Source organism: Protopterus annectens, chromosome 3.part1, assembly GCF_019279795.1.
Source record: "Protopterus annectens isolate FY-2018-M chromosome 3.part1, PAN1.0, whole genome shotgun sequence".
In the NCBI taxonomy this organism is placed as follows: Eukaryota; Metazoa; Chordata; order Ceratodontiformes; family Protopteridae; genus Protopterus; species Protopterus annectens.
Window position 1 is genome coordinate 1,677,421,549 of NC_056732.1, and position 12,070 is coordinate 1,677,433,618.

General features: G+C 37.7%; 1 protein-coding gene across 1 annotated transcript in view; it reads right to left on the reverse strand.

Moving 5' to 3' along the window:
• Positions 1–2,304, reverse strand: part of LOC122797835 (vomeronasal type-2 receptor 26-like) — a 159,509-nt gene extending 157,205 nt beyond the window's left edge. Inside the window, exon 1 of the mRNA XM_044066356.1 lies at positions 1,966–2,304. Within this exon, the coding sequence (XP_043922291.1) occupies positions 1,966–2,304 (339 nt within the window). The remainder of the gene's footprint in view (positions 1–1,965) is intronic.
• Between the last annotated feature and the right edge of the window lie 9,766 nt (positions 2,305–12,070).

The window sequence follows — 12,070 nt, forward strand, 5'->3', positions numbered from 1 at the left end:
TAACAGTTAATTGGTTCAGCAATATATTGACACTTCCACAAACCAGCAAGCACTTACAGCTGATGCAAACGGCCAAAACAGACTCCAAGTATTCAAAGAAAGGCCAGCACCACAAGGACCTCTACAGCAGTAAAATATTTATTAATGTATCATAATTCACATAATTCAGACCGGTTTCAGCATATAGCCTTCGTCAGTGATAACCGTGCTAGTAAACAGTTGCTTTAAATACCATCAGAACCTAATAATTTCCTACGACATCACTTCCCCCAAAACAAAATGAATCACTTAATTAAAGCTTCTTGAATTACATTTTGTTATTGAGACCTGCTGCAAAAGATCCCCCCAATTTAGTAATCCATTTTCTTTCTTTATAAGTCAAAATTGAGTGCTATCCTGTTTTAAATAATCTATTACCCATGATTTTATCAATCACCGTAAATGTAAACCTGGCAGATGTGTGAAGTTGGCAGTGTCTATATAATGCATTGGTAATTCTTTTATTGCGTATGTCACTGAAATGTTCAGACATCCTACATCGCAATGACCTTGAAGTCTGTCCTACGTAGAAGGCAGCACAAGTGCAACTAGCCATATACACCACTCAGTCTGACCCACAATTGGCAGAGAATCATATATCAAACACTTGACCTGTACTTTTGCTAGTGAACTGTTTAGTCTTGTACATGTGTTTACAAAAAGTACAATGTCCACAAGGAAAAGATCCAACAAGTCCATCTCCTGTAATTGTTAATTCATGGCCAACCTGATCAACCTTGTTAACTTTCTTATAATGTGCAAAATGTGAGCCCAAAGCTTTTCCTCTACGAAAAGAGAACTGGAATCTGTCAGGCAAAATTGAACCCAATTCATCTTTAGCAGTCAGAATGTTCCAGTGTTTCTGAATCACATCCCTTCCAAGATTGGCATTTCTATCATATGTAGTAACCATTCGCATAACTTCTGACCCATGCTAGTTTGGTTTAGATTTCTATTGTAAGAAATCAGATCTCACTTGATTAGTAGCCCATTCTCTTGCTCTGAACACATCCCCCTGTCTATATCCCCTGTCTAGAAATCCACATGTAAGGTCTTGTTTAAATGTGTTGAAGTCTTCATCAGAAGAACAAATTCTTCTAATTCTCAAGAACTGAGACTTTGGAATATTCCTAATTGCATGGCTGGGATGGAGACTGGACGTATACAATAGATTATTATATTGTGGATATTTCCTGTATACTGATGTGCTTAATGTGTGGTCCTGTTGTCATAGAATCTTAACATCCAAATAATTGACTTCATCCCTATTGTAAGTAAGGGTGAATTCAATACCCCACTTGTTCTCATTGATATATTGGATAAACTCCAATAAATAATCAATGTCCCCCCACCAATCAGCCAACACTCATCTAGAAATCATCTCCATATGCCAGTTTCCGGCAGAAAGATGTTATGAGAGTCGTTATAAATAATTTGTTCCTCTATAAAGCCCATAAATAAGACGGCATATATGGGGTCAAAAGATGCCCCCATAGCTGTATCTTGAGTTTGCCGATAACACTCTCCATTAAAGTAAAAGACATTCTTTGTGAGGACATGTTCAGCCAAGCAAATAAGAAGTGTGTTAAATCCTGGGGTATAAAGTCCTATCCTATCCAGCCAGTATTCCAGGGCTTGCAAACCTGCCCATTGAGGAATACTGGTATATAGAGACTTAACATCTAAAGTGCACATCAACCAGTTGGGCTCCAATTGGGATTCAGACACAATCTGCAAAAATTTGGTGGTATCCTTGATTCTGGCTCTAATAAATGGCAATAAGGGTTGTAAACACTGAGTCAGAAACACTGATAACGGTTCTGTATGAGATCCAATTCCCGACACAATAGGTCTTTCAGGAGGCTGATTTAAGTTTTTATGAATTTTAGGCAAGAGTTATAGATATTGCTTACCAGGCTCTTGTACCGTAAGGGGTTTTCTGACAGTTTCACTGATGATACCTTCATCTACCGCTTTTCCTAAAAATGTGTCAATCCCATGTTTGAAATTGGGGGTGGGATCGATCAGCATACTCATGTAATGCTGGGGGTTAGTAAGTTGAATATTTCCCTCAGCCCAGTAATAACTGGAATCCATGACGACAACCGCCCCACCCTTATCCGCTGGTAGAATGGTAAGGTCAGTGTTATCCTGAATTTCCCTAAGTGCTTTCTGTTTTCCTTTAGCTAAATTATGTCCCAACACCTGAGAAGAGCATAACTTAAAATGTAGATCTTTGAGAACCGCCACCTGGAATATGGCCATATATTTATTCATAGGAGGGGTAAAGTTGGATTTATGGAAATGAAACTCCGTAGATCTTTGAGAGACATCCTGTGGACCAAAGAATAATTTTAAATTAAATTTTCTACAAAATGCTATAATGTCATTGACTAAAGCATTTTCATCAACAAAAAATCCCGGTATGTAATTGAGACCTTTATTTAACAATTGTTTTTGGTCAGTGGACAAAGTGTATTGAGAAATATTACGCACATTGTCACAATCAGTATTCAATTCACTAATGATTGTAATAGGTTTGCTATTGTGTTTGCTGTTGTACTTCCACCCCCCCCCCCTTGGTGCATTCTACCCCTAAAGGGTGATATTGACTTTGTACCTTTTTGGGATCTGGAGAGTTACTGACATATATACTTTCAGTATCAGTTGCTCAGGGCTCATCCCCCGAAGTACTGAATCCCTGTCCTGATTTTTTGAGGATTGAGTGGGGCCTCTTCCTACAGGTATTCACCCTGTATCTATTTCCCTCAGAAAATCTGACACTTTTCTGGGACTCAAAGGGCCTCCCCCTATCATAGTCTCCCACATCCCTGTTAAATTTGTGGAATTTCTTCTCCTTTGTTTGATTCTCAAAGGTTAACAAATCCCTGGAAAGCCTGCTCAAGTTGTTGGCAAAGTGTGGCTGACCCTCAAATACCTTTATCACCTTCAGCAATATATTGTCAGCTCAGAGAATATCACACAAGCAATTTATAAAATTATTGATTCTGCAACAGTAATGACGTATTCCTTTGTGTAAGTCTGTGCTGTTATTTGCTGCCCTACTGGAAATCTGGAACTCAACAACACTAGTCCCAATACTGAAAATCAGTGAGTGTAATTCACTAAAATAGCAGAAAACTACTAGTCATCGTTCCACACTAAAAGTCTTTCCCTAATGTGAGAAGTTACACTCCTCACATCCCACTACATCCATCTATCTATATCTATCTATCTATGTATATTTCTGATCTTGCATTGATTACCTTCACAGTCCTCAGTCTTTCAATGGGCAGCCTAGTACCTGTGCTTTGTCCTTAAGTTGGAGTACACTTTAATGATATGTAGTCTTACTTGTCCCTCAGAAATGTATGCTTTAGATGAAGGTAGAGAGCAGCAGAGATATGCTACCTTTCACACACAGAGCAGTGGTCAGGAAACGTAATAGCTATTTACTGTCTGTGACAGTATGACAGACCATCATCATTATTTCCTAAGATGGGTAGTGGGCATTCAGATCACCATCTGTCAGAAACATATGTTATTGGGGGTGGTAGAGGTTATCCTGCCTATCTGTAAAGCATACACTGGTATGTGATGGCAGACTGGCATTAACTATTTTATTTTTACTTGGATAAGTATGAAGCAGCTGTAGTTTTATGATCACAGTTATCACAAGGTAATATTTCATTCAAGGATTTTGGTATTATTAAATAAAAACTTCCACCCCATTCTGCTAAGTAATATCTGACTCCTAGAGCAACCCTATGAGCAGTGAAATCATTACATGCTGGAATCACTACAACCCCATGAGCAGTGAAATCATTACATGCTGGAATCACTACAACCCCATGAGCAATGAAATCATTACATGCTGGAATCACTACAACCCCATGAGCAGTGAAATCATTACATGCTGGAATCACTACAACCCCATGAACAGTGAAATCAATTCATGCTGGAATCACTACAACCCCATGAGCAGTGAAATCATTACATGCTGGAATTACTACAAACCCATGAGCAGTGAAATCATTATATACTGGAATCACTACAACCCCATGAGCAGTGAAATCATTACATGCTGGAATCACTACAACCCCGTGAGCACTGAAATAATTATATGCTGGAATCGTTACAACCCCATGAGCAGTGAAATCATTATATGCTGGAATCACTACAATCCCATGAGTAATGAAATCATTATATGCTGGAATCACTACAACCCCATGAGCATTGAAATCATTACATGCTGGAATCACTACAACCCTGTGAGCAGTGAAATCATTACATGCTGGAATCGTTACAACCCCATGAGCAGTGAAATCATTATATGCTGGAATCAGTACAATCCCACAAGTAGTGAAATCATTATATGCTGGAATCACTGCAACCCCATGAGCAGTGAAATCATTATATGCTGGAATCACTACAACATGAGCAGTGAAATCATTATATGCTGGAATCACTACAACCCCATGAACAGTGACATCATTATATGCTGGAATCACTACAACCCCATGAGCAGTGAAATCATTATATGCTGGAATCACTACAACCCCATTAACAGTGAAATCATTATATGCTGGAATCACTACAACCCCATGAGCAGTGAAATCATTATATGCTGGAATCACTACACCCTCGTGAACAGTGAAATAATTATATGCTGGAATCACTACAACCCCATGAGCAGTGAAATCATTACATGCTGGAATCACTACAACCCCATGAGTAGTGAAATCATTATATGCTGGAATCACTACAACCCCATGAGCAGGGTAATCATTACATGCTGGAATCACTACAACCCCATGAGCAGTGAAATCATTATATGATGGAATCACTAACAGCTTGCAATATTATGAAGTTAAGGGTAATTTTGCAGATGTTTTTGTACTAAAAGATAGACATGTGGCAGTTAGTGCAGAGGACTAAAGCTCTGAGAGGTTAATGAGCTATATCTGTGCCTGCAGTATAGGGTTTGATTCCTACCCCCTTCATTTATCAACTGTGAACAATTCACTTAAGCAAACAGTACTCCCAGGTCACTACTGAAAATGGGCTTACTTAGTCCATAAATAAGTAAAATACAGAGTTAACAGAACTTTCAGTTATACACATGGTGTAACTGTAAGACATGAAATGTATTATCACATATTTATTCCATCATAATGACAAGAGCTTAGACTTGTTTTCAGCTGTTCTACTATCCATTTTTTTCTCCATTTATAGAATATTTACTGGCTTCTCCCATACACAAAATAATGCAAAAGGAAGAATTAAACTTGGCTAGCACTATCATTTTAGGTATTATGATCTGCAGTCACATAAAATCCACATTAAAATTATTAGTGATAGGAGTAGAAGGAGTTGGTTTGTTGAACTTATTTATTTATTTATTTAATTTATTTATTTGCAATTTCATTACCTGGGAAGTCCACTGGGCCGAATTGACCCATTTTCAGTGGAGGTCCGGGGAGAAAAGCTCCAAGATGCATTATACAATTTAGATACAAATGACAGTTAATAGTAAAGATAATATTATGTAGAATAGTTACTCATAAATGCCTTCAATATCATGCATAGTTAAATTCATTAAGCTTGAAGGCAGGGATCATACAGTTTCATTTGAGGAAAACAGATATATGTTAGGTGTGGAAACAGTTTACATACAAACCTTTTAAGAAAATGTAAATACGCTTTACATACACACATCAACAGTAGAATGCTATTTACAATATTTACAAGGTTGGGCTGTGTGAGGGCAGCTGTAGGAGTTGTTGAGAGCTTAGAGAGAAGGTATAGAAATTGTTGACAGCTTAGATAGGCTCATAGGAAGATAACTATGAGAGTTGTAGAGCTTGGGAACCAGAGCGAGAACCCCCTTTGACTAGGGTGGGTGAAGGCAGGTACATTTCCATTTAGTGGACAGGTGTTTGAATAGTTGGGTTTTGAAGTTTTCTGAGTTTGGTATGGTTCTTAGTGCGGAGGGAAGGGAATTCCATTTTTTGCCTAGTGAGAAAGATAGGAGAAGTTGGCCAGTGGACGTTTAGGTTTATGGATAGTAATTGAGTTCTGATTTTTATATCTAAAAGCTCTGTTGGGTGCATAAGGGGGAAGGATGTTAGTTAGAGTGGGACATTTTGTTGGGTGAAATATGAGTCTATGTGCAGTAGTGAGTTGGAGATAGTCTAGGTAGTTTGGGAGTTCAAGCCAGTTCAGGGATTGTAGGGTTAGGCAGTGATGGGTGGTATTTTTAGATTTAGAGGCAAATTTAGAGATTTTGTTGTAGCAGGTTTCTAGTTTAGAGGTGATAGAGGAGGACAGGTTGGTTAGGTGAGGGGCTCCGTATAATAAGGAAGGAAGAAGATAAGTCGAGGCCAGAGTTTGTCTGGTAGAGTTGGAAATAAAGCAATTATTCCTATACAGCATACCTAGCTTTTGTTGGGTTTTCTTAATATTTTGTTGAATATGAATATCAAACTTGAGGTGTTCATCTACAATAATGCCAAGTAGTTTGGCAGAGGGGACTACTTCTATAGGTGAGACTTTGAAGATGTTTTTATCGTAGGAGAGGGTCTTTGTGGGAGGGAATAGTAGAATCTTTGATTTATTTGCATTGAGAGAGAGGTGGTTTTGGCACATCCAGTTTTCAGTTGTTGAGAAGGCAGTTTGGGTTTTAGTCAGCAATTCAGAGAGGTTTGAGGCAGTGCAGACTAAGGTTGAATTGTCTGCGTATTGAATGATTTTAGCATCAGGAATAGCAGTGTGAAAGTTATTGATGAAAATGTTAAAAAGCATTGGCACATTTTAGGAAGGAAGAGGGAATATTGTTGGGAGGGCTAGAGCAAGGTTTAAGTTTGGACAAAAGTTTTTTTTTATAAAGTTAGTGTAGATGGGTTTGATTTCAAACAGATGAGGTGAGTTAGAAGGGGGAGAGTGTAGAGCAGTTGGGTTATTATTGGGAAATATCTTGGTGATGGTAGTAATAGTGTCTATGAAAAATGAGTTAAATTCAGAGCCTAGTTCGAGATCAGATTTACTTGGGTCAGGACAGGGATTATTCTTGGAGCCTGGATTGAGGAGTGAGTTTACTGAGTTCCAGAATTTTTTTGGGGGGGGTTTATTATTGGACTGAAGTTTGATATAGTAGGATTTTTTGTCTTTGGTGATTAGTCGTTTTGCATGGTTGCAGAACTGTTTATATTGGAGCAAGTTATTGGCCAGTTTATTGTTTTGGTAAAGTTTCCATAGTTTGTCTCTGTGGTGCATAAACTGTTTTGTCTCTTTAGATAGCCAAGGAGCAGTTTTAGTTTTTATCCTTTTGTTTCTTAGTGGTGCTAGTGAGTTTAAAGTATCAAGGAAGACATAGTTGAAGTATTCTATAGCCTTGTCAAGAGGAAGGATGTTTAGAATTTACCAGTTCATTTGTTTGAAAGTATTTGAGAAAGTAGTTGGGTTGAAGCTACTGAGGTTACGAGTTTGAATGTACTGATGCTGGTGTGGGGAGGAACTAGTTGAACGATGCATGAAAGCTGGGAGGTGGTCGCTAAAGGTATCAGGATTTGTGCCAGAACTGGTTATTTTATTTGGATCTGAGACTAGGATTCAATCTATAGTGGATCCGGGAGGGTTTATTTTGTTAGGTCGAGCGATGGAGAGGATTATTTGAGTGAAGTTATAGAGGTTAATGGATAGGGAGGGACAGCTTTAGTTAGTTAGTTGTTTAGTTAGTTAGTTAGTTAGTTAGTTATTGAAAAAGAAAAGACATGACAGTGTGCTACATATAAAATGAATGAAAACATTAAGGATTCTTCAGATAATAGAGGAGGGATGTATAACTTTGCTTGTTCTAAATTTGATTCAGGTTTTTAACTTAGAATGTGACTTTGCTTACAAACATGGATTGATTTAGGCATAAGCCAAACAAACTTCAGCTTATAGCTTCACAGCGTGATAGGTCCTCTCACAATTTATTTATTTATTTATTTTTGTTATGGTTTTATTATAATTTCATATTCAAATGCTTCCATAAATTAAGTACTTCTGTATTGCTGTGGCTCGCATAACCTTCATTAATTGATTAAGATATACTTTGTTTCTATATACATTTATATCTTCTTTTCAAAGAGTTAAGTACAACAATATCCACATTTACATGTTTCATTCTATACTTATTTTTAATTATATATTTGAATTTATTTACTGGGAAAGGCCTATTGGGCATGGAACCCTTTTTCATCGGATGTCCAGGGACAAAATCTCCAAAAATTACAATAACACATGAAATAAAGTTATAAAAACAGAAACATAAAATAATACATAAAACAGAATTATGACACAAGTACATAAATCCATGGCACTCGTTACTGGTAACTTGTACACTTCAATTATATTTACCTATTGAGCAAAACAAAGAATATAGAAAGGAAGTAGCAAAATATAAAGGTGAAACTAACTTCTAAAGAATGCAAATTATGTTGTAAGAATGAGTGTTAGAAAGTGTACTTAAAGTAAGAATAGTTATTAATAGTAGAGCTAGAGTGAGTGAGTATAGGAATAGCTGTTACCCTATAAAATTATTTACAAATATTTCTATTTATGTACAATTTATTTACACAGGGGACTCTTGATAATTACATTTGGCTTACCTATTGCTGGTATAGTTGATGAGGTCAGAGAAGGAAAGTGAAGGGAAGGGAATGTTGGGATTATCCTTGTGTGTTACAACAACATAGCCATGAGTCCATTAGGTGGATTTACAATTGCATATTGAATGAGGAAAGGTTGCCACTGAACCTTAGATTTAAAGGGAGAAAGTTCTGTATTCTGGAGATTTAGTTGCCATATAAGCTTCACATACTGAATTGTTAGCCTTTTGTATGCTTAATAATGATTTGTACACGGGCTGCAGACCTCTTGCTGGTATGTATGATGTAACATTTGGTGTATGGTGTAACATTTAGAATATTTGTTTGGTTTATACCAGGAATATTTAAAGGTGATCCTTGGGCCATAATCCAGCCTACCAAAGCATTTTATCAGACACTTGTGAATATGGCCCAGTACAAGGGCACTATGACTTCCTTTGATCTGGATGCCATGCCTTTACTTTTAAGATGAGCCACACAGAAACAGTTTCTCACTATGGTACCTACACTGTGGTCAAAGTTTAGGTTACCTGGTTATCTGTGTTTCTAGGTGCCTCATCAATGGGTCTACTTTTAGCGGTGTGCTATCATTATTATAATTTGCAGGGATATCTGATTTACCAAAGGGTGACTGCACATTTTTTAGCATTTAGTCTCAGACGATGGTTTCTACACCAGTTGTTTGTCATTTTTAGGCCTGTTTGTAGGATGTAAACATTGCTTGGAGATTCAGTGATTGCTCCCAACTTACAGTTACTGGCAATCTTGGTGAATCAGAAGCCCTGAACATTGGTCTTCATTTCAGAGAAATATATACCAAACAGCAGGGGTCACAACACTGAACCCTGCGGGACACCACTAGTAACAGTTTTTGTGCTGAAAGCGGATTCACCTATTCAGACAATATGTGTCCTGTCAGCGAGCCAGTTTGTTATCCATCTGAAGATGTAAGGGTTTATGCCTATCTCAGTACGTTTATCTATAATCCCTGAGTGTGGGGGTCTGTGTTGAAAGCTTTGGCCAGGTCTAGATAAATGGTGTGTACCATTTTACCCTTGTCCATGGTCCTGAAGACTTTCTTGAAGAAGTCCACCAAATTGGGTAGGCAAGATCTCCCTTTGACAAAGCCAGATTGGGCCTGACTCAGTGTTTGGAGATTTCCTATGTTGTTGTTGATAATGTCTATGTTAGTTCTCTCCATGGCCTTGCACATAAGCTTATGAGTGTGTAGTTCCCTGAGTCTATTGATGGGGCCCCTTGTGCAGAGGGACATCTGTTGCAGTCCTCCATTCTTCTGGGACAAAGCCTGTCAGGAGGCTGTGGTTAAAGATGGTTTCTAGCGGCCCTAATAGATTCTCTTTTAAGCTATTTAAGAAGCATCCTGGAATGCTGTCAGGACCCATGGAGGCTATGTTTTTGGCTTTAGTGAGTGCAGTAAAACCTGTTTTCTCATAATGAGTGGTAGGGGATGGCTGCACATATTTCTTTTGGTGTGTTAGGACGTGATTGGGGGGAGACGTTTGAACTGAACTTGTCAGCCAGCAGACTTGCTATAGTTTCAGGCCGGGTGTGAGTGCTTTCATTCATGATTAACTCGGCACATTGCTAGCCATTCCCCTGCGATTACAAACATAATTAAAAAAAGCCTTATGGTTATCTTTCAACTGGGAGGTTATCTTTGTCTCGTAGTTTGCTTTGGTAGAGTTGACCATCTCTCTAATTTGTTTGTTTAGACTGGTGAGTATCTTTTTGCATTGTTTTTTCTGTTCCTTCTTGGCTTTGGAGAGGATTTTTTCCTTTTGTGAAATAGCCATTTTATGCTAGGGGTCCACCAGGGTGATTTATTTTTGCCACTAATAAAAGGTTTGACTTGGACAGGTACTGCCTCCTCTATGCAGCTATGAATATTTTTGTACAGTACTTTTGTGAAGAGCTCAGAGTAGGCCTCAGTGTCATCCAGGTTCAGAGGCACTTAAAATATTAATACGTTGTCACTTAGTTTGAGGTAACTGGCCTCAGCAAAGTTCTTAACAGGTTTGGAGTTTGATGGGGGCACTATGTTAGTTTTAATACTAAAGGAGACCATTTTGTGGTCAGATCTTACCAGCGAGGAGTTAATGCATAGGAGGGAGCAGCATCCTCCCATGTTCATGTGTACTAAGTCTATGATATTTAGACCTCTAGTTGGGGAGCTAATTAGTTGCTCCAGGGTGTTTTCATTGATGAAGTTCAAAAACCTCTGAGAAAGTGAATTATGGGTCATATAAGTCTTCTAGTTTATGGTAGGATAGTTGAAGTCCACCATAAGTTTAGAATTAGGCTGAATGTTAAGAGATTTCAGTATGTTGTTGGATGTGAGGCTTTTATACCAGCAGGATGAAAGACTTTTGCACAGTTAAGCCCTCAGGCCAATCAGATAAACATGCTATAAGCCTTCCACCAGCAGTTTCCAACTTGGATAGGTTGAATCAGCACTCTGCTCCCACCAGAATGTAGAATAAAGCCCTCTTTATGTAAAACAAACTGGTTTTGAGCTCAAATGCAGTAACAAATGCTTTACAACAAAAGGCAGAACCTCTGCAGTATCAAAAAACTTGGAAATAATTAAACAGGTATGTAAGTGAACTAAAATAATGAGGCGGCAAAGTGATGAGAAAACTATGAAACAATTTATTCAGACAATATGTTAGCACTTTCTCAGTAATAATACTGCTTCTTCAGACATTAAAACAATTCCATTTCAAAAATATTTAGATAATGATGTCAAAAGTTCACATCCAACCACTACCATCAATCAATTAAAACTTCTATCTGATTAAAAATGACTTAAAGGTACAGCACATTAGTGGTCCTAAAGCCATTACTTACAAATTTGTCTCATCTTTAAAAAAGGCTTCATCGGCACCTTGTCATTAAGCCCCTTCCCCTTACCTGCTTTTAACCTAATAATCCATTTCGCTTTCTGTACCTCTGTGGTATTTTTTATATGACTCCCACATTCATTGGATGCTATTCTCTCCATTATTAAAAACTTAAATGTATGTGACCTACCACATACATTAATTTGTTTTGCTAAAGCATTCTTACAATTATTTTTCTTTTTATCATATAAATGCTCCCTGATTCTGTCTTTAAATTGCCTGTTAGTTTTTCCCACATAGAATGACTTGCAGGAACAGGTAGCTGAATAAATTATGTCTGTAGCGTTACAATTACCCCTGGCAAACAAAATTTCATTTCTTATTCATTTTAGGATGTTCAAATTGCCCAGATGAGTCAACATATACACAATACACTTATTTCCCACAAATAGATGTAACAGCTGGAATCCTTTGTTGACTTTCTATATTTCTTAAATAACATAATCTACATTTCAA